The 20,318-nt window shown below is 58.6% G+C and overlaps 1 protein-coding gene across 4 annotated transcripts; it reads left to right on the top strand.

Annotated features, from left to right (window-relative positions):
• Positions 1 to 734: 734 nt before the first annotated feature.
• BCL2L1 (BCL2 like 1) lies at positions 735 to 19,643 on the top strand. Of its 4 annotated transcripts, none has more exons than XM_032704732.1 (3): positions 735 to 973; positions 1,972 to 2,646; positions 17,884 to 19,643. In XM_032704732.1, exons 2-3 carry the CDS (start codon positions 2,083 to 2,085, stop codon positions 18,019 to 18,021), a joined length of 702 nt encoding a protein of 233 aa, XP_032560623.1. In that variant the 5' UTR covers positions 735 to 973; positions 1,972 to 2,082; the 3' UTR covers positions 18,022 to 19,643. The 4 variants fall into 4 exon arrangements, with proteins under 4 accessions (XP_032560623.1, XP_032560625.1, XP_032560624.1 ...); XM_032704734.1 differs by lacking the exon at positions 735 to 973 and adding an exon at positions 1,104 to 1,131; XM_032704733.1 differs by lacking the exon at positions 735 to 973 and adding an exon at positions 1,610 to 1,737 and having other exon boundaries at positions 1,977 to 2,646.
• Positions 19,644 to 20,318: the final 675 nt, after the last annotated feature.

Genomic DNA, 20,318 nt, shown 5'->3' with positions numbered 1-20,318 from the left:
TAGTGCTCATTCGAACCACGACACCGAAGAACGGCGAGCTGCGAACCGCAACTCCCATAACGCACTGCGGGGCGCGCTTGGCCAATTAGGCGATGTGGTGTTTTGAGTGACATTCGGGATGCCCTATCAGCGGCTAGTGGGCGGGTCCCGGGGCCGGTGCCAGCAGGGCCGGGCAAGAGCTAACCGCAGCCAGGCCTTGGTACGACGGCTGTGCTAGTGTTCACTGCCCGGCTTTCACCCGTTGTTCCTCACCAAATCAACCCCTCTGACCCCTGGGCACGGGGAATGCGGCTTCCACCGCCTGGTGACCCAGATTCCCGATGCTGCCGGGGTAAAGTGCCCCTATGCACAGCGGCGTTATCGACCCCGAATCCTGCGTAAAGCTCCCCATGGCACTTGGAGAAGGATGGGCAGCCGGCTGCTAAGGGCAGGGCCGGCCCTGGATGCCACAGCCGCTTGCACTACTCGCATCAGCCTCCTCTTACAGCCCCGCCGCGGGCTCCTGGAGCACTGTGGAGACACAGGACACCCAGGCTAAGCCCGGACTGCAGTGAGGAGCCGGGGCCCGTGCCCGCAGGCGGTTCCGTGCCCGCGGAGCTCCAGGGGCACCAGGCCTGGAGCTGCGCCCTGCGCGACCGGCAGGGGACGCTACACCCCCGCCCTGCACCCGACACCTCCGCGCCTGCGCACTGTGCCCGCCGGCCCCGCGCGTGCGCTCCGCGCCGCCGCGCCGTCCAACCGACGCTCCCCGCCCAGCCTCGCGGCACCGTGCGCATGCGCACCGCACCCTCTCCCGCCCCCGCCCACTCTGCCGCACCCCCCCGGCCGCTCGGCGGGCGATGCGGAAGGAGCCCCGAGATTGCTGAACTGGGCCGAGGCCCGGCGGGGCTCCTGGCGACCCCCGCGGCGTCGCTGCCAGCCGGGCCCGCGGGGCAGGGCTGGGAAGGACGGGGACCCTCCGCCGGCCGCTGAGGTAAGGGGCGGGGTAGGGCAGGCCGTGAGTGACGGGCGGCTCAGCCAACGGGGAGGGCGCGCTGCCGGGGCCCCGCCCTTGCGGGGGCTCTCGCCAGCGATGATTGGCTGGCGGGCCGTGCGCCGTGTCGGGCCTCGTGCGCGGGCCCCGCCCCCCGGGTACGGCGGCCGGGGGGGGCGGCCCGGGACTGGCCCGGGCACCGGGGGGGGGCGGCCCGGGGACTTGAGGGGTGGCCCGGCAGTGGTGGGGGCCGTTCGGTGGCCTGGGGGTCCGGCTCCCCCCTGCGGCGCCCCCCGCCTGCCGCTGCCCGGCGTGTCACCGTCCCGGTGGCCGCGCGCTGCTGGCGGTGACTGGGATCGCTCCCGTAAGAGCACACGGTCGGGCGGCGGCGGCCCCCAGGCGGGCCGTGCCTTGCGAGCCCCGCTGGCGAGCGCTCGCCCGCCGGTTTTCAGCGGTTTATCCCCTCCGCCCGCCAGGACCGAGGGGCGGCGAGGGCTGCGGTTACCATCAAAGCCGTGACCCTTGGGCAGCGCTGCCCGCCCGCTGCCGCCGCCGTTGGGCAACGTTGGGCCGGCGGAGGGGGCGGGGGCACCGGGCCCTTTAACGGGCGGGGCGGGGCGGGGGCGGGCAGGGGCGGTGCCGCCGCCGCGGCGCTCCGGGACTGGCGGAGCGCGGCCGGGCCGGCCCGCAGCTCCAGCACAACGAGAACCGCCTTCGCCCCGGCCCGGCCCGCTGCCGGCCTGCCAAGGCGCTGCCCGCACCCGGTGAGATCTGGGGGCTGCTCGGAGCTAGCCGGGGGGGTGGCCCGGGACCTCGGGATGGTGTCCCAGGAGGGGGGTCTAACGGTGGGTTCTTCGATGCGGTGGCCCCCGGAGCCTCGGCGTAGAGCTGCGGGGGTGAGCTCGGTCTAAGGATAAGCTGTCGGTGGTAATGGCGCGGGCGCATCTAAGAGCTGTGGCATTAACCGTTTCGGTGCCTCTCTCCTCCTCTGTGCGAAGGTCAGATGTTGCCATCGGTCTCGAGGAAGAGGAGCATAGCCGGGACCTGCTAAGCGCTGATCTGCTTGTGCCCCGGACCATGGACTCATTGAGGGTGCCCCAGGTGTGAAAATGTCCAGCAGTAACCGGGAGTTGGTGATTGACTTTGTTTCCTACAAGCTCTCGCAGAAGGGGTACAGCTGGAGCCAGCTGGAGGAGGAGGATGATGAGAACAGGACTGACTTTGCGGCGGCGGGGGAGGACGAGATGGACGGCGTCCTCAACGGGAGCCCCTCCTGGCATGCGCCCGCCGCCGGCCACGTAGTGAACGGGGCCACCGTGCACCGGAGCAGCCTGGAAGTGCACGAGATCCGGCGGGCGGCCGACGTGAGGCAGGCGCTGAGGGAGGCGGGGGACGAGTTCGAGCTGAGGTACCGGCGGGCGTTCAGCGACCTCACCTCCCAGCTCCACATCACCCCCGGCACGGCCTACCAGAGCTTCGAGCAGGTGGTGAACGAACTGTTCCGCGACGGGGTGAACTGGGGCCGCATCGTGGCTTTCTTCTCCTTCGGGGGGGCCCTGTGCGTGGAGAGCGTTGACAAGGAGATGCGGGTACTGGTGAAGCGCATTGTGTCGTGGATGACCACGTACTTGACCGACCACCTAGATCCCTGGATCCAGGAGAATGGCGGATGGGTAAGAGCTCCTCTCTGCAGCGCTGGGGGGGTGGCTGCCCGTGGCCTCCCTCGTTTCAGGCTGGCAGTGGGGCCGGTCAGACCGGAGCAATGTTTGTGCTGCTGCTTGTCCTGGCCCTTGCAGGGAGATAAAGGGGCGTGTGTGGCCTTTCCCTCTCTGTTCTTAACACTCTGTCCCAAGAGGGTCAGTCCACCACAGTGACACAAGCAGTTTGTGCTCAGACGTGTCCTTCTCCCTGTTTCTTCTTCATTTCCCTGGATGTTATGTAAAAGACCTGTTTTCCTTTGGAAATCTAATGTTATCCGAGCTTATTCTTCAAGCAGAGCCCTTGCTCTGGGGTATATTCCTGGTGTCATTAACAGCAGGGAGTGGAGCTTCCTCCTCTCCAAGGCAGTGCTGTGGTGGGCTGGCTGGTGGTTTCCCGAGGTAACAGCTACTTCTTCATTCTGGAGACAGCATTGTGCCTTGCTCATGGTGAAGTGAATCCCACAGCAGATCCCAGCAGGTGGGTGGGCTTCTGGGACTGTCTGAGCTGGTGTGGTGGGAGCCAGAGCTGAGGTGGGGGCAACCTCTGTGCTGAGGAGCTGCTAAACCTGCAGCTGCTTCTCCCTTGGCAGGGAGCAGTGCTCCCAGCTGCCCCAGCAGCAAACCCCGGGAGCTCTCAGTAGTGAGGTATTAACATGAATAAGCATTTCTTCAGGAAGCATTCTTGAAATGCCGGGTCCGGCTGTGCGGTGCAGCCTGGGACTGCCGGCGGGAGGTATATGACCTACAGATGTCTGAGTTTTCATTTGGCTTCTGCATCCCAGTGGTTCCCTGCTGGTGTAACCTTTACCGGTTCCCACTGGAAAGAGTTCATGCTGTCAGGCATCGGCATCTAAATGGTGGGGAATCGCCTCCTTGCTGGGAGCTGAGGCCTCTTGGCCCCCTTTAGCTCACGGTCCATCAGCAGAACCCCATATTTTGGGAAGGGGATGGGAGCCTTGGAGCTCAGCATTGTGCTCTGCATCCTCCTGACAGAGGAAAGGCTCTCTCCAATTCCCTGTGCCTAGCCAGCAATGCTGGGGACCCTGGAGAAGAGGGGGAGCCGGTGCACCCAGGGAGAGGGAGCCAGTTTGTGAAGGGTGCAGGAATTCCAAGAATGTGGCCGCCCTGGGGCACTGCCTGGGTGGGGCTGCTCAGGCAAGGAGAGGAGCTTGGTTTCGATTAATAACCCGGGATCTGCTGACCATTTCATCTGGCTGTATCTGGCCCATTAGCTCTCTCATCCTGCAGATAACCCTGGCCAAATTCAGAGGTCCTTCCCCCTCCCTCTGGCCTTGGCTTTTAAAGCCACAGATTAGTCTTGGAATTGAGTGATCAAATTGAGGTTTCCAAGCTAGTGTGGCTGTTGCTGTTAGTGACGGATTGGGCTGTATCCTGGAGACCTAGGCGATAATGCAATCTGATTTTTTGTAAATGAACTCTCTGGGGGATTTAGATTAAATCACTGGTGGAAAATCACTGGTCCCTGCTTGCAGGGAATGAAATACCTCCTCCCTCTGTTCCCCACCCCCAACCATGACGATTCAGACTCTTCAATTTTTTTGTGTCTGTCTCTAAATTAATTGTTTGGAGCAAATATTTGTTCAACAGATTGCGGAAGGGTCAGGACTCCTCTCTATCTGACCCGCCCACCAGCTCTCGCTTTGAAAATCGCCGTTTCCCACTCAGGGGACAGCCTTGCTCTCTTGTTCTAACCTTGAACCAAGCTTCTAACTTCCCTCCCCTGGCTGTGCTGCTCTGCTGAGAGCTGAAGAGGAGCTGGGCAGGGTGATGAAGGCCAAAGTGGGGGGGATCCACCTCACCAGCCACCTAAAAAACAGGACCGGGCCTGCGGCTGCTGCCAGCCTGTTGCAAACCCCCACCGGTGCCTGTTTGAGGTCTCAGCCATAGCTTTCCCCCACACTGAGGTTTTACCGTGTCCCTTCTCGGGGGCATCCATCCCAGTCCATGCCAAGGGGCAGAGGCCATAAGAGCTCCCGGGTGCCTCATGTGTGGGGTGTGCTTGGGGATGCTTCACTTCCCTTTGCTCTCGCGCGATTCCAGCTGCAGGGAGAAAGCCGCTGGCCCGCTGCCAGCTCTCCCTTGCAAGAGCAGTGCCACCCTCCTGCTCTGGCTGTGCTGGAGCCGTCCCTCTCCCGCCGCCCTGTTTGCACAGGGAATTCCGTTTGGTGCATCGGAGCTGTTAGAGCCTGTCCCATGCAAACAAAGCGCTCCCGAGAGGTGCAGCAGGCAGGTCCCGGTGAGACGGATGCAAGTTCTGGCAGGCCTGCTTGGCAGGGCCCAGGTGGTTTGTGCTTTGGAGAGCTGCAGCACTGCTCTTCCTGAAAAGCCCCTCTGAAAGAGGGAAGGAGCGTGGCTCCGTCACAAGTGCCGCACAGCACCGTTGTGTAGGAAGCTCTGTTTCATTCACCACCAGTGGAACAAAGGCAGCATAGGGTGGCTGCGGGGTGCAGGTGCCTTTGGAGGCTGCTGCATGCTGGGCTGTAGCAGTTCTCTTGAGAAATCATTTTTTGAGGCAAGGGGGAAATGGTAAATCTCACTCCACAGCGTTAACATGGGAGTGTTTTGTCGCTGCCTTGGTTTGCCCTCCTCTCTGCAATCTGGCACTGGGAAAACAAACAAACGAGAGCAACCCAAGGGGAATGTTTAATAACCAGTCAGAAGAGAGCTGCTGCCTTGGCAAGCCATCAGATCCATAGAAGAAGCTTTCCTGGGGCAGTTGCTTTGGCCAGGACCAGATCCCACTAGCCATGAAGTTCAAATGGTGATCCCAGTGGGTATCAGGAGTCATGGAGGGAGAAATCTGGTGAGTGGAAAGGCAGGAGGGGGAAGCGCACAGCAAGCAGGAAAGAGCCTGGCAGGCAGAGATGTACTGACCGTGCTTAATCTGTTTGAGAAAGGAAAGTGAGCAGTAGTTCCTGCCTGGCTGTGACCCTCCAGTGCATGACAGCTCTTGCTTAAAGGCTAAACCCACATTCAGAGTGGGATTTAAGGAGGGTGTTCTGGAGGGGCTTGGAGGTATATCTGTGGATGGCAAGTCAAAGGTTTCCTGTTTGTGGGGCCAATGGTGGGAACTAGTATGAGGGGGCTGTGAAAGCAAACAGCATCTTTGTCACCAGTCACATCTGAATCCCAACAAACTGGGCTAGGCTGAAGGAGGATGGACTACTTCCTGCAACTGCGTGGTGCTTCCTGGGCTCTCAGCTGGCCCTGGCCACACAGGACTTTGTGTGCTGGGGCATGTGTTGTGTTGCTCTGCAGTGGCCTGGAAGCTTGTGGTTCTCTTTGGGGAAAACCCTTTGAAGATTTCAATATAGCAAACTCATTTTCTATCTTTTTAGTTTTTTCTGAATGGTAGGAAATGACTCAGCCTGTGTCATATGACAGAGTGCAGCTGGGATTTCGTCCTGTGCTCTGGCTCCAGGCTCCTCAATGGTTTCAGGTTGAGAGCTACACTTTGATTCTCAGCTTTTGGGAAACACTTCTTGGCTTTGTGCCATCACCCAGGTATCCTGCACAAGCTGTCCCTGCCACCACCATGTTACCTGGGAGTGTCATTTTCCAAAGCTCTGCCCTTCTGAGCATTGAACATGTTGGTTTTCGGGGATGTCCCAGCACTTCTAATCCTGTTTGAGATCCCAGCACTTCTAATCCTGTTTGAGATTGGTTTCACGTGCTGGCCACACCACCACCCAGCAGAGCTGACTGTGGAGGTGACTGAGCATAGCCAAGGCCACACTTTGCAGTCTTGGAGATGAATTCTATGGAGACAGACTGTGAGAGTTGGGGTTGTTCAGCTTGGAGAAGAGAAGGTTCCAGGGAGACCTTAGAGCCCCTTCCAATGCCCAAAGGGGTTCCAAGAGAGCTGGAGGGGGATTTTGGACAAGAGGATAGAGTGACAGGACAAGGGGCAATGGTTTCACACTGGCAGAGGGCAGAGTCAGATTGTATGTTAGGAAGGAATTTTTCACTATGGGGGTCCTGAGGCCCTGGCACAGGTTGCCCAGAGAAGCTGTGGCTGCCCCATCCCCGCAAGTGTTCACAGCCAGGTTGGGCAGGGCTTGGAGCAACCAGGGCTAGTGGAAGGTGTCCCTCCCCATGGCAGAGAGGTTGGAACAAGATGAGCTTTAAGGTCCCTTCCAGCCCAAACCATTCTGTGAATCCCCTTCAGTGGCCTGTGGAGCTCAGCTGGGCTGTCGCTTTGCACTTTGGCCTCTGTAATTATTTTACAGCCTTGATCCCTTGCAGCTGAGACCATGGCCCCATTGTCATCATCTGCTTGGGGTGAAAAAAATACTGTCCTTCTGCCAGCAGGGTCTCCCCAGTCCCTTCACATTCCTCTGTATTCCTCCCTAGCTTTGGGAGCTGCTGGCAGGGTCTTGGCTCAGACTGTCCTGCCTGGAGTGAGCAGCCCATGTAGCTGTATCCTCACTGACGGCTGGAGAACCGGGCTCGACAGAGCCCTGGCAGCTCCTCACCCTGCCTGCGACCTGGGAGGCTTTTCTGCAGTGCTCTCCAGGAAATGCCATTGGAATGACTTCCACTGCAGCTTCCTGCCCGGCCCGCAGCAGCATTCCTGCCACTAGACTGAGAGCGATGCAAAGGCTGATTTCAGAGCTTTGCTCTTCACCCCCTTTACTCGTTTTCCTTCTCTGGGGCCCTGCCTGTTTTCTGTGCTGCCTCTCGGTGTGCGGTGCAGTTTGATTACGTTCCTTAGATGTGTGATTAGAGCAGGCGCCTGGAAAGCCAAGCTCCTGCCTGTGGCTGGCTGTGGCTCAGAGCAGCCCACTTAACCCCAGGGTCCTTCAGCGAAAGGGATAACGTTTCCTTCCCTCCCAGGGGAGCCACTGGCAACTCGGATTCGTAAAGCACTCTGAGTTCTTTAATCCGAAGAGCTGAGTGTCATTTAAAAAAAGACCTGTGAAATAATTAACAAACTGTTTCTTGCTGCTCTGTGTTCACAGCTGCTCTCAGCAATGTCATTCCGCCTGCTCATCCTGCTCCTCCCTGACGCCGGAGCCGGGTCCCCAGAGCGTTGCCTGGGGTCTCTCGCCGTTTCAGCAGCAATGGGGTGTCCCAGTGTAGCAGAAGGGGTGGATGGGAGCAACGTGCTCTCTTTTCCCCAGTGGAAGCTGCAGCTTTCTGTACATGTCTGGGGTGCTGTGCCTGATTTCTCTGGAACTTCTGTACAGTTTGTGTACGTGGTTTCCACCTGGTAGCAGTGACACTCCCATGGCACACACCGGGTGCAGATGAATGGTGATGTGGTGCTCTGAGACCTTTGCTTAAGCTTCTCTCTCCTTGGGTTTTTAGCAAGCAGCTGACGGCTGTGAGCACAGTCCCATCTTGACATTACAAGTAGTATTTCTCTAGCAGCTCTTTCCCCACTAGCTGTAAAGCCAGAGTATTCCCAGGAGGAGCTGGGGGAAGGGAGGGGATGGATATCAGTTGAAGAAGTGTTGCAGACCTGCTGAACCGAGAGGCGAGGAATTAATGGTGGCTTCTGCTGTGGGAGCAGAAGGGGGCTGGGGGCAGCTGCTCTGTCACCCCTGGGGATCCTGAGAGCAGCCGGGATGTTGACTCAGAGCACAGGTATTCGCTGCGGGTGGCTCTGCCTTGTGGTGGCAGGAGAGCAGCCACGCTCTCCTCCACCCTCTGCTCTCCTCCTCCACCCTCCCGCGTGGGATGTTGCCCTTAAACACTATTGTTCTGAGCCACTAAAGATTAACACACAGAGTGGAGGCATGAAAGGGAAGCGGCGTCCCTCGATGCCAGGGCACTCCTTGCTTTACTGCCCTGGCCTTGGACAGGGAAACTTCCTCCTCCCTGCTCCTCACCTGGAAGGATGTGCGGAGGGGTGCTTGGTACAGGATCTCTCTGAAGTCCTGCTCCTAATCATCCTTGGGATACCAAGAGCTAAAGTTAGGGAACATGCATTCCAGAGGTGTGGGAGAGGTGCGCCCACGGAGCGGGGCAGCAGTCTCAGGGCACAGGCTGGCCCTGCCATGTTCAGGTGGGGAGAAGGGTTACTCTTTGCTGCAGCAGCTGAACAACCCTGTGCTCTGGAGCGAGGGTGCCGAGGGCTGCCGGGAGGCAGAGCCGTTAGCAGATGGCTCCAGCTGGCCTTACCGGGGAGCAGGTGTGGGTTTCGGGGGCAGCCTTTTAAGAGAGATGTCAGTTTTGAACCCGGGAGGCTCAAGGGGCTGAGCCGTGGCTGCCACGACTCGCATGCTGGGGAGCTGTGACCTAGTTGTGCTGTAGAAATGCTCGGTTTATTTTTTATTTTTAGGTATTTTTGCTTATTTTATCCTCATGTTTAATTTAGTTAGCAAAAGAAAAAAAAAAAAAAAGAATCGGGAGGGCTGAGCAGTGCTGGGAAGGACTGCCTGCAGGCGGGAACGCCCGCTGCAGCTCCAGCATCTCTCTCCAGCCGCCCGTGTCTTCTCTCGGACACGTGCTCACGTGTACCAGCCCAGTGCTGTCTCTCAGGATCTCTTTAATGGGAAACCCAGTGCACTCAGCGCTGCTGCCTGCCTGCCTGCCTGCCTGCCTGCCTCCGGGGTAGCGAGGGAGGGAGGGAGGAGCGGGATTCGGAGTGTTAACCAGAGAGGCTCCCGCGGCCACGGGGACTGTTTGAGCGTTGTGCTGTAACTGGTCTACCTTCCCTCTGCTGCTGGGAGCAGGGAGCTGGGGGAGCTTGGTGTTTCAGGGGGCTTTGGGCTGGTTATTCTTTCAACGGCTGCTTGCCCCTGCAGTGGCACAGTGTGCCCAGGGAAGGGTAATAGGCTGTATCTGCAAAGAGGGAAGTTTCAGGGGTCTGTGCAATTCCCTTGGGGAGAGCTGCTTGAATTTATTGCATTATCCTCCTTCCTGCTCAAGCTTGTGTTTCAGCTGTGTCTGCAGACGTAGCTGCTGATTTAAGTAGATCCAATTAGTAGCTAGCTCCTGGCATCAGTATCCTGCTCTGGGAGATGAGCCCTGGAGATGAGGAGCCTCTGGTGGGAGCGGGGCTGGGCTCGGCTCTTGAGCCCCCACTCCTGATCTAAGATGGACCTGGAGGTCCCTGGCTCACAGCCCTGCACCTGAGCTCAGAGGGACACCGAGGCAGGTGTCCTGCTCTGTGCTCCGCCTGGCCAAGAACAAAGAGCGGGCAGGTTCTCCCTGCCTCTACCGCTGCCAGACAGGTGCTCTTAAGACTGAAATCAAACACTCCAAAACATGACAAGTTGGCAGCAGGCAGGGCTTGGAGCAGGAGATGGAGCTGCTCACACCAGGAGTGTGAGGGGCCATGGGGCAGAGGCATGCAGTGACCTGGCTCCTGGGGTAGGACTTGAAAGGGAGCTGCTGGAGCTGGCTGCTTCCTGAAGGAGCATGGAAGGGTTTTCTTCTCTGCTGGAGGGTGAGGGGCTCTTTGGAAAGCTCAGAGAAGTGGTCTGGGCTGGCACAGAGCTGGTTTGGTTTGAATGCAGCTGATGTCAGGCTCAGGTGGAGCAGGACAGCTGTCTGCCTGCATCACTTCTCCAAATGATACCAGTCCCATTTGCCCATCTCTCTGGTTTGTGCCACCACTGAGACTGAGGAAAACTGGGGACACTATGAGAGTTGTGCAGGGACACGGCTGGTGGCTGTATGTGACATTACTCTGTGTGTGTGACTCGTGGTGAGCTGGCTTGGGGTTTGGGCTGGGATTTGGGAGCTGGGTGTGTACGTGGCCCTGGGTAGTGCCTGGGTGACATATGGCTTACGTATGGAGAAAATGAGGTGTTGCTACCTGTAAATGGGCCATAATGGAGTGTTGCAAGTGCCTCCATCCTGTGCTGGTATGGCTCACCAGCGTATTAAACTTGCTGGAGAGCTAATATCTTTTAATAGAGCAACTGACCTCATTTAGAAGCTTCCAGTGCACCAGCCAGTGATTATTTCATGCAACAACATGCATGGAGGAGCCCAGGGCAGAGCACAAAGTCTCCTTCTCATGCTGCACCACTCTCTCCCACGTTTGCTGCATCAGCTGCCTACTGTGCTTCCTGCCCTCAAGTCAGCAAGGATTTTGCTAAAAGGGACTTTGTGGCCTGAATCATTTGAGATTTCATGTGGAGTAACAGGAAGTGAAAACAGAATGAGCACATCTTCCTCCCCTTCCTGCACCTCCACCCTTTCCCCTTTTTTCATTCAAGTGGCACATAAGAATTACAGCAGCCTCCTGAGGTCCTGGGGCTGACATGGGAAGTGGTGAAGTTTGGCTGTCGCTCCTCCAGGATGCTGGAGGACGAGTGGCTGAGGCAGAAGTGGGCAGCCATTCCCCAGGGCCCATCTCCCCTGAGGACTGTCCCTGCGTCCCTGCCCATTATCCGTGGGCCCTGGTAACGCTGCCATTCCCTTTGGGATGAGGCTTGCAGTGAGGGTGAGGGCCAGGGAGAGCTGTCAGCATCGCCCACTCATCCCCTGGCAGGAGGGAACGTGGCTCAGCAGCCGGGCACACGTGAGCATGGCACATCTCCTCGGCACAGGTTTCCCCACGGTTACACAAGGGCACGATTGCACAGGAGCTGTGACGTCCGGGAAGAGCAATGACAAGGTGAAAACTGAGCTCGGTTCCCCGGGTGTGGGTGACCCTGCCGAGGTGCTGTCCGGCACAGCGAGCTGCCCGTGGCACGAGCTGCCCATGGCACTCGTGCTCCCGGCCCGCGGGGCCGGCAGATAACCGGGACATGAAAGCAGGAGCCTTCCCTGCCCCCCGAGCGCGCCCCTCGCACAAAGGCTGCTCTGCTGCGGGGCTCAGACACCATCTGTCCGGTGGGGAGAAGCATCAGAGAGACCGTCTTTCCTCGGACTATTCCACTTAATGCCCTTTGGAAAACAATCCCATTCCCAGCAGGTGCTAATCTCTTGAGTGGATCCGGCTCAGCCAATGTGTTCTTCGCTGTGCCTTTGTACCAGAGCCGTGTTGCCTGCCAGCCGTCCCGCTGCCGAGCGGGACCGATGCCGGCCGGGGCTGCGGCACCTTCGGGAGCCCTCAGCCCTGTTAGCTCTGGGAGAAACACTGATGAAAGATGGATGCAAGTGGATTAGTCATTCACATCGTCTCCGGCTTTAATACACATGAATGTTTCAGCAGATTTCTGGAACGGAGAGCGCAATTCCCTGCTCTCCATCTCGTGCTGTGCACAGCAGTCTCCCGGGGCAGGGACGGGGGTTACAGCTGTCACCGTAGCCTCTTTCATGTATTTGGAAAACGCTGAAATTGTGCTGAATGGTGTGGGGTTATTGCAGGTTCCCTGGAGCCGGTGATGAAACCAGTTTGACAGGAGGCTGCCACGGCAAGGATTAGGGCTGGAATGTGCTAGTGAGGGTTTGTTTCTGGTTAGAAAAGAGCTGGCTTTGGCCCGGGCTAGGCTGGAGCCCCGAAGGTCTGTTGGGCTTTGGCCCCGGGGGCATCCTGCCTGCCGGTCCCCCCACCCTGCAGCCCCACAGTGAAGCCCCTCTAGCTCAGTGGGAGGAGAATGAGGAGGGGATGTGCTTGTTTAATTGACCCTTTTGAATTTATGGCTGCCTCCTTCAGAGCTGCAGGTTTCAATGAATGGAGAACCCTGGGGTTTGGGCAGGGACAGCACCCCAGCACCCACAACACCCCAGTGCCACCGGCTCCCGGGGCAGGAGAGGCAGGAGAGGCAGTGGGTGGGTGGCATTCCCTGCCATTGTCATGGAGATCAGCAGCTGCTTCCCTGGAGGTCACCATTTGCATAACAGTTAGAGCTGAGTCTCTGGAGTATTTGCACCTGCAGTGTGTCGTCCCCAGAGCCCCTTCCTCTCCCTGTGTCCCCAGAGCCCCTTCCCCACCCCATTCCAAGCCTGCCCAGGGTTGCTGGTGGGGGCCAGGGGGATGAACTATAGATCTTCCCTGCCCATAGAAGGGGATTGGAACTAGATGGTCTCTTTAAGGTCTCTTTCAACCATTCTAGGATTCACTGTTTCTGTGGAGAGGTCTGAGACTTCAGCCTTGGATGGCAGGTTCCCTTGGCATGCTCCTGTGTCTGAGGCTTACCTTGACCTCAAGCCCTGATACTGCAGGCAGGGCTGTGACTGATGCAGTCACACTTTCCAGGCTGGAGGTGGTGGGGGCCACACAGGGATATGGTGTCAGGGGAAGCAGGGCAGAGGGAGAGCCTCCAGGATGTCTCTTCCACTCATATCACATAGGGACCCACAGAGATGCGTTTACAGGATCCTCGTGGCATCCTTTGGGAATACTTATGTTTTCTTTTGTTCTTAAAACTCTCAGCTGCCTTTTACCCCCTGTGTTTCACCTCCAGGTTCACATATGCCAGTCCCATGTGGTGAGCTGGCAGCTCACGGGGGCTCTGGGAGCAGGTTGCTGTCGATGCAGGGCTTTGTTGTGGTCTGTGCTGAGCTGCTGCCTTTCTTTTTCCGTCCTTGTCTCTCTGCTCAGCACAAAACTGTTCCCAGCATCTCATTAACAAATGTCTGGTCATCCAGATGACTCCGCTCCTGGCCGGCGGTTTCTTAGACCTCTGAGCAGGAACACAGCTGTACTTACGGGGAAGGTAAAACAGAAACAGCCTTGTTTTCAAGGGAAACATTGCCTCGTGATGAGAATGCCTGGGTTGGGAGTCAGATGCTGTGGCTCACGCTGCTGGCTTGCATACAGCTCTGGGGAAGGCATTTAACCTCCCTGCATCTCTGTTGATCCATCTGGGAACAGTGCTGACTTATCCCACGGGAGGTTTTGGAGGATCAACTCATTTTTTATAAAAGACATGAGGATCCTTGAGTGGGAAAGGTTGCTGTGCATGCTGAGGTGGTTGCTGTGGGTGTCTGGCTGGGTATCAGGACTGTGGGGAAGCTCCAGAGCTCCTACTGGGGGCTGAGCCTCCGTGTCAAAGTCTGACCAAGTGCTACCAGTTCACCTGAATACTCCCAGCAGTGCCTGGCTCTTCCCTACTGGTTTTCAGAGCTTTGTACTGGTGTTCCTGATTACCTTCATACCCTTCAGTGTCTTGTGCTAGGCAAGCTTTGAGCCCCCAAACTCAGAGCCCTCCCCTCTCTGCTCTCCCGCCTCACCAGAGGCCAGATGGGGATTCACTGCCCACATCTGCTTCCTTCACCTGCCCTCATGGCTTGATGTCACCGAATCCTCTTTCCCCAAGTGTTGGGGCTTATCTTGAAAGAGGAACCTGCTCTGCTCTGCTCACTCTGAATGGGATCCAGCAACTGTTCTCCCTCCCGTGCAGGCAGCACTGGTGAATGAAACCAACAAAACCGGTGAGAGCCTCGCATTTTGGGTGTTCCACTTCCCAGGCCAGGATGTGAGTGCTGTCTCAGCCAGATCTCATGCTTTGTTGATCTGCTCTCCCACCCGAGACAGAGCACTTTAGGTTAGACCTGCTTCTCTTGCCTCTCTTGTGCATTGGCACTGGGCAGTGTTTAAATGGCTGCTGCACCCCTGTGGTGCTGGGTTGCAGTTTGGGGCACTGCAAGTGTCCAGAGAACCTTTGGCACTGCAGAACCTTCCTGCCCCACCTCTGTGGGGTGGTGGAGCCTGACTCTCCGGGTCCTCTGCCTTGTGCAGGAAGCACATGGAGCAAGGAGGGAAGCCCCCCTCACCCCAATTCCCCCAGCAAGTGCTGGTTTAGGCTCCAGCAAGAAAACGGTGCTTCCTTCCCCAGCTCTGGGGAGGAGAGGCCAAGGCAAGGGATGGCCTCTTGCGTAGGAATAACGTCTCTGCTTCCTCATGGCCTGCCCCAGAGCGTCCTCCTCCGGGACGTGTCAGTCACCCGGAGTGGGAAGGGGATGTGACGGGTGTTCAGCAGTGGAACAGGGTGTTCAGCAGTGGAACAGCCCATCCCCTTGGGTGAAGAGGCCCACTGGCACAGGGAGAGAGAGCGGCTGGGACACTGACGTGCTGTTGCTACCATAGTCCTTGTGATTGACTCAGGAATTCCAAATATTTCCTCTCAGATAAAGGTGACTGGGGGGAGGCCAGAAATATCTGGACGTGTCTGGGCTAGCCTGAGATCCCAAGCACCAGGACAGAGAGGTCAGGATCGGTCCTGGGAGTGCTGGGCTTCAGGTGTGGAGCAGTCAAGGCCTGGGCTGGTGTGGGAACAGAGCAAGCTGCCTTTCCCTAACCTTCAACCCCCTCCCTGAACAGGCAGGGAGGATACTCCTGCCTGTTTTCCCACTCCCTCCGATCTGGGATCTGGTTCCCAGGGGACACATCTGGGATCGTAGTTGTGCAGGGGCTGAGCTATCGCAGCTCCTGGGGCGTTTTCCCCGAGGAAGGGCAAGGCGCTCTCCTCGGGTGCCCTGCAGCCCCCAGCTGTGGATCCAGCAGCTGCTGCTCCCTTCCCAAGGGAAGGAGAAGGGCTCATGCCCCCTCCCTGCCCGTGCTGGGCTCTGGCCGTGCTCCCCTCCGTCTGTAGCACCCGATAGCTCTGCGTCCACCATGCGCCATTTATCTCTCCTCCAGCAAACACTTCCTTTTCTTAGAAGTAAGGGCTTCAAAACACACTTCTTGGAACTGCCTTTCCACAAGCTTGGCGGCACATGCCATGGAAAAAGCAGCAGGGAGAGCAGGCTGCCAGCCCTCCCTGGCTCCCTGCCTGGCCAAGGGAGGCCCTCTCCTGGTGCCTGTCCCATGGAGAGGCCAGGTGGCTGTGTGGCCCTGCCCTCTAAGGGGAGAACCATCCCTGGGGCAAGGACCCTGGCACAGAGAGAAGGGACCCACAAGGATTGTTGAGTCCAATTCCTGGCCCTGCACAGGACAGCCCAACAATCCCACCCTGTCCCTGAGAGCATTGTCCAAATGCTCCTTGAACTCTGTTTCAGGCTTGGTGCCAGGGTCAATTCCCTGGGGACCCTGTACCAGTGCCCAGTCACTCTCTGGGTGAAGAACCTTTTCTTACTGTGCAGCTTAAACCTCCCCTGGCACAGATGTTATAAGGGTGGTGGTTTTGGACAAGGCTGTGCCTTCTACCCCAGTTCCCTGTGCCCTCCATCCCTGCCAGCCTGCTCTCAGTTTGCTGCTGCTTTCCCTGCTCTGTCACAGCTCCATGCTCATCACCACCTGTCAGCAGAGAGACTTCCTGTGCCAGAATTTAAGATACCCCCTCCTTGAGTTTGAGCTTTCCTCCCATCCCTCTCCTGCAGCACTGTCACTGGCTGTTCCCTGGGTGAGGGGCCGGGCAGAGGGGCTGGCAGCTGGCAGCAGCCTTCACCTTTCTCCCTGGACAGCACCTGCCTGTGAGCTGCCTGTTCCTGTGGGGCTGGGACACAGTACAACACCTCCACGGATCCCATGCCAGCTGGCAGGCATGGTGGGAAGCGAGCTGCCTTCTGCCACTTCATGTGTGTGGTGTGAGTCATGGGGATGATTGTCACATCCCTGAAGAGGACTCTGAGTGAGGCGGCAGCGGTGTCATGCCCTGGGGTGAGTTAGCAAAGTCCCAAAGTCCCCGTTGTCCCAACACCCTGCCCTTGAGTCTGTGGGTACCTCCTCATGGTCACAGGGTGTGGAAGGCAGACGGGGGAGGTGGAGATGCTGGTGTTTGGTGAGAGGTGGAGAAGAGCCTTGGTGGCAGAGGTGGGTGCTGAGGTGCAGCCCATCAAGGACTGGATCGCCTGTGGTGGGGAGGCCTGTGGCCATGGAGAGGGACACAGCCTGGCTCCCTGGGAGCGAGCGTGCAGGTCTGCTGCACACCTTGCTGTGAAAAGCTGTGTGAGCTTGACTGAAGGTGTGTGGCAAGGTGAGGAGGTACCCTACAAGCTGTGACCGTGCTGGGGCTGTTTTGTGGGAGCTGGGAAACTGGCACCATGTTCCATGAGTAACATGGGTGCCAACCATGACCTGGGCACCAAACCCCTGCAGTCCTGTGGCCACAGGCTGTGGGCAGATGTGGGAAGCAGCGTGCAGGCAGAGCTGCCAGACTGGGAGGGCAGGCAGGGATGCTGCTCCAGTCTTCGTGGAGCCCGTGGTGAGGCGTGACATGATCACAGCGTCAGCTGGGCTTATCTCTGCTTTCCCAGAGCAGCCGGGTTACTGGAACTGCCTTCACTTATCAGGGAACAGGGGACCTTGTTGGGAAGATGGACTCAAGGTGCGACAGCATCAAGCCCCTGCTGACGCCAGGCTGCTGGCAATCCCTGAGCCTGGAGCTCGCAGCTCCCTCTCCCTCTGGCCCTGTGGCTCCTGCTCAGCCCTGATAAACCTGGGAGATCCTGGGCCATATGTTTCCCTGCTTCCTGCAGCCTGCCCAGGGACCCCTCCTGCCCTTCTGTGTGCGGCCCATGGACCCCAGCAGCTCTCCTCACAGTGGGCCAAGGTTCCTGGTGCCTGGAGCAGCAGGAGGGTTGGCAGCATGCCATGGGCGGGCTGCCTGGGCACAGACGTGCCTGTTTTCAGGAGCAGTTCAACTCTGGTGGTCTCTCTCTGCCCTCCGTCTCCCCCAGTCCAGGCCATGGCCACCTATCCCCAGCCCCAGGGAGAGGGGCTGTGGTTCTTCTTAAATCTTCCCAGCTCTTGCTGCTGCTGGAGATGAAGGGTTGGAGGCGGCCGGCTTGGACGAGCTGGGCCGGAGTGACTGCATTCCTGGCCAAGCCTCATGCTTGGCCTGCTCTCCTGAAGCCGTGGGAAGGCAGTAGTTTGGCGACCCAGTGTCTGCCTTTGCCACAGGGATTCATGCAATCCAGCTTGTGTTATGGAGTAACCTGTGAGGGCCAGGATGTAGGAGTGCTTGTCGTGCCGAGATGCAGCAATGTGGTGATGAAATCAGTGGTGGGATACATGGTATGGGCTCACAACTGTGGGCATCAGCCCTGGTGCTGCTTCCCCAGGCCTCAGCCAGGGAATGGAGCCCAATGTGTTCCTGCTGCAATGATTTCTATCACACTTCAATGCTAATTTTAGAGAGCCAAGAGCACGTGATGCATCCCCTGCCCTGCCTGCGTGGTGTTCTCCTCACAAATCCTTTCTGGCATCCTCTTCTCTCATGACTGGTCCTGTGCTTCCCCCATTGCCCTCTGTGCATGATTCAGAGCGAGGAAGCACAAGGCATCTGTCATCTGCCCGCTCCACACCACAGCTTTCCTGCCAGCAGGAGCCCGCCAGCCTCCCTGCCCCTTCCCTCCGTGCTCCTCGCCCGCCCCTCTGCTCACTATTCCCTCTTCCCGCAGGAACGCTTTGTGGACCTCTACGGGAACGATGCTGCTGCCGAGGTGAGGAAGGGCCAGGAGACCTTCAACAAATGGCTCCTGACCGGGGCGACGGTGGCCGGAGTGCTTCTGCTGGGATCCCTGCTGAGCCGCAAGTGACCCGCCGCGAGCCCCCCGTCGCCAGGACGGCTGCGCCTTCACCGCCACATCCACTACACTCCGCTCCCAAGCACCGGCACCGGCGCGGGGGAGCAGCTCCTGGGTCCCGGCTGAGCACCACCCTGCTCCACGGAGTTGTCTCCCTCGTGCCGCCCAGCTCCTTTTATCGTAGCCCGTCTTATTTACTGTTCCGTTGTGTTTTAAAGGCGCTGAGGCCAATGCAGCACTTCAGCCACCGGCTCCCAGCGCTGGGGAGATCCAGGCAGCTGTGGGGCACAGGCTAGAAGGTGTCCCAGCCCTGCAGGGTCCTCCAGATCACGTGGAAGAAAATAAACAGACTTATTTTTGCATGTGTGAGTGCGTGCGTGTGTGTAGATGTGTCACTAATATAAGGTTCCCCAGCCAGAGCAAGGGTCAGGCTCCATGCCCCCATCTCCATGCTTAGGCACCGGGAAGAGGCAGGCTGCACAGCGGGATGGAGCTTCCCTGCATCCCTGTCCCGTCCTTGCTTTTCCAGGCAGAGCTCATCCCTGTGGTGGGGGAGCAGGAGGAAGAGGCAGAGGCCGGGGCGAGGAGCTCTGCCCTCAGTTAGTCCCCCAAGCCCTCTTCTCCCTGGACATCAGCTGCTGGGAGCAGCATCCAGTCCCGGATTGGGATGGTGTACCAGGCCCGGGGCTGTGTCTTGTTGGAAGGGTTCCTTGTCCTCTTCCTTCTCCTCCTCCTTCCGAATGTAGATGGCTGTGGGGCCGTGCTCATCTGTCCCCAGCCTGCTCCTCTGGGCTGGCAAAGGAGGGAGACAGGCAAGGGGGAGAGCGCTTGTCCCTGGCACAAGGAGCTCTGCAGAGAGCTGGGACTGTGGTGTCCAGGAATGCAGAGCCAGGGATTGGAAAGGGCAGGGGGAGCGACGTCCTTCACAGAGGTGGCAAAGCCCAGGGAGCAGCCGACCCATGGGACCAGCAGGGAAGCAAGCCCAGAGGAGGTGAGAGAGAGAGGGCTGGCACTGGCTCAGAGCCGTGCCAGCCTCTGGGAAGCCTCTTTGGGGACAGTGGGAGCCTCTCCAGTGCTGTCCCATTTGCTCGCAGTCCCATAGCGCAGGCAGATCCCTGGCAGATCCGTGCGTGGCTGTTACGGGTGCATGCAGTGACTGAGGTGTCTGGCTTCCCTCCCCGTCATCCCTCCCTTGCTCCTGCTGCTGCTGCTGGAGCAGGGAACCTCCAGCCTTTAATAGCTTCCAGAATAAACCCCCTCATCCCTCAGAGCCCACCACTGGCGCACACAGCTCTCCACGCGGGCCTGTCGACGTACATACGCCCGCGCTCCGCTCTGTACAGGTCGAGTAGTTTTTAATTCATTTGTGAATACTCAATGCTATTTTTGTTATCTTGTCTGTCCGTATTTATGTGTGGGGCCATGCTCCCTGAAGAGGCCAAGGTGGGATGGAGGTGGGGAGGGAGAACCAGACGCTCCAGGGGGGGCTCACTTGGCCACTGAGCACAGACTTGCGCTCCCCATGTAGGATCCGCTCAGATCCCACACAGGGAGCACAAGGACTAACATTAGCCCAAACATTGAACGCTTCGGATTGCAGGTGGAGGTGATCCACTAATAAAGTTGTCATTGGAGCTGCTGGTGGTGCTGTGGTCTTTGCAAACATTGGGAATTTGGGCAACTTTGGACCCAAAGGAGTTGCCTTCAGCAGAATGGATAGATGGGGACGGGGTCCTCTCCGTGCCCAGGGAAAGGGTGGGATGCTCCAAGGAGAGCTTGCTGTGATCCCGAGGGGATGGGGGGGGGGAGGGATGGTACTAAGGGGTGATAGGGGCAGGAGAGCCCAAGATAGTCTCTTATCTGGGCTGGAGGTGGTGGTTTTGGGGACATGGGCTCAGCACCCATAGTCATGTTGGGGTGAGGACGGCAGGGAGCTCACAGCCTTACTGGGACCGACAACCCTCCCTGCATTCCCGGGGCTGTATGTCAAAAGGGGGAAACCTCCTCTCCAGCACCACCCTCCCTTTGTGGGGGGCTCATTCTGGCACAGTTTGAACCCCACGCGGGTAGGACCCCACAAACACTGGGGCTTTTTCGGGGTGTCACAAGCGTGGGGGGACACCGAGCCAATCCCATATCCCTCCCACCGCAGGACGCTCCCTGTGCAGTTCAGCCTTCCCCAGACCCTCCTGTCGCTTCCGGAGGACCCCTGGAGCGTGGGGGGCAGCGGCCCGGCCCTGACGGGCTCCATGGGCCGGCGGGATGCGGTGGGAGCCCACGGACACGAGCACCATCCCGTGGGCAGCGGG

This window comes from Chiroxiphia lanceolata, chromosome 17 (assembly GCF_009829145.1).
Source record: "Chiroxiphia lanceolata isolate bChiLan1 chromosome 17, bChiLan1.pri, whole genome shotgun sequence".
Lineage (NCBI taxonomy): Eukaryota > Metazoa > Chordata > Aves > Passeriformes > Pipridae > Chiroxiphia > Chiroxiphia lanceolata.
Note: the sequence above shows the minus strand (reverse complement) of the source record. Positions and strands in the feature narration are given on the sequence as shown.

What these genes read in the sequence shown, in the direction of transcription:
- BCL2L1 (XM_032704732.1), top strand. Translation starts at nt 2,083, where the DNA reads ATGTCCAGCAGTAACCGGGAGTTGGTGATTGACTTTGTTTCCTACAAG. An exon ending in TCCAGGAGAATGGCGGATGG is followed by an intron (nt 2,647 to 17,883) that starts GTAAGAGCTCCT and finishes CTCTTCCCGCAG; the next exon opens with GAACGCTTTGTGGACCTCTA.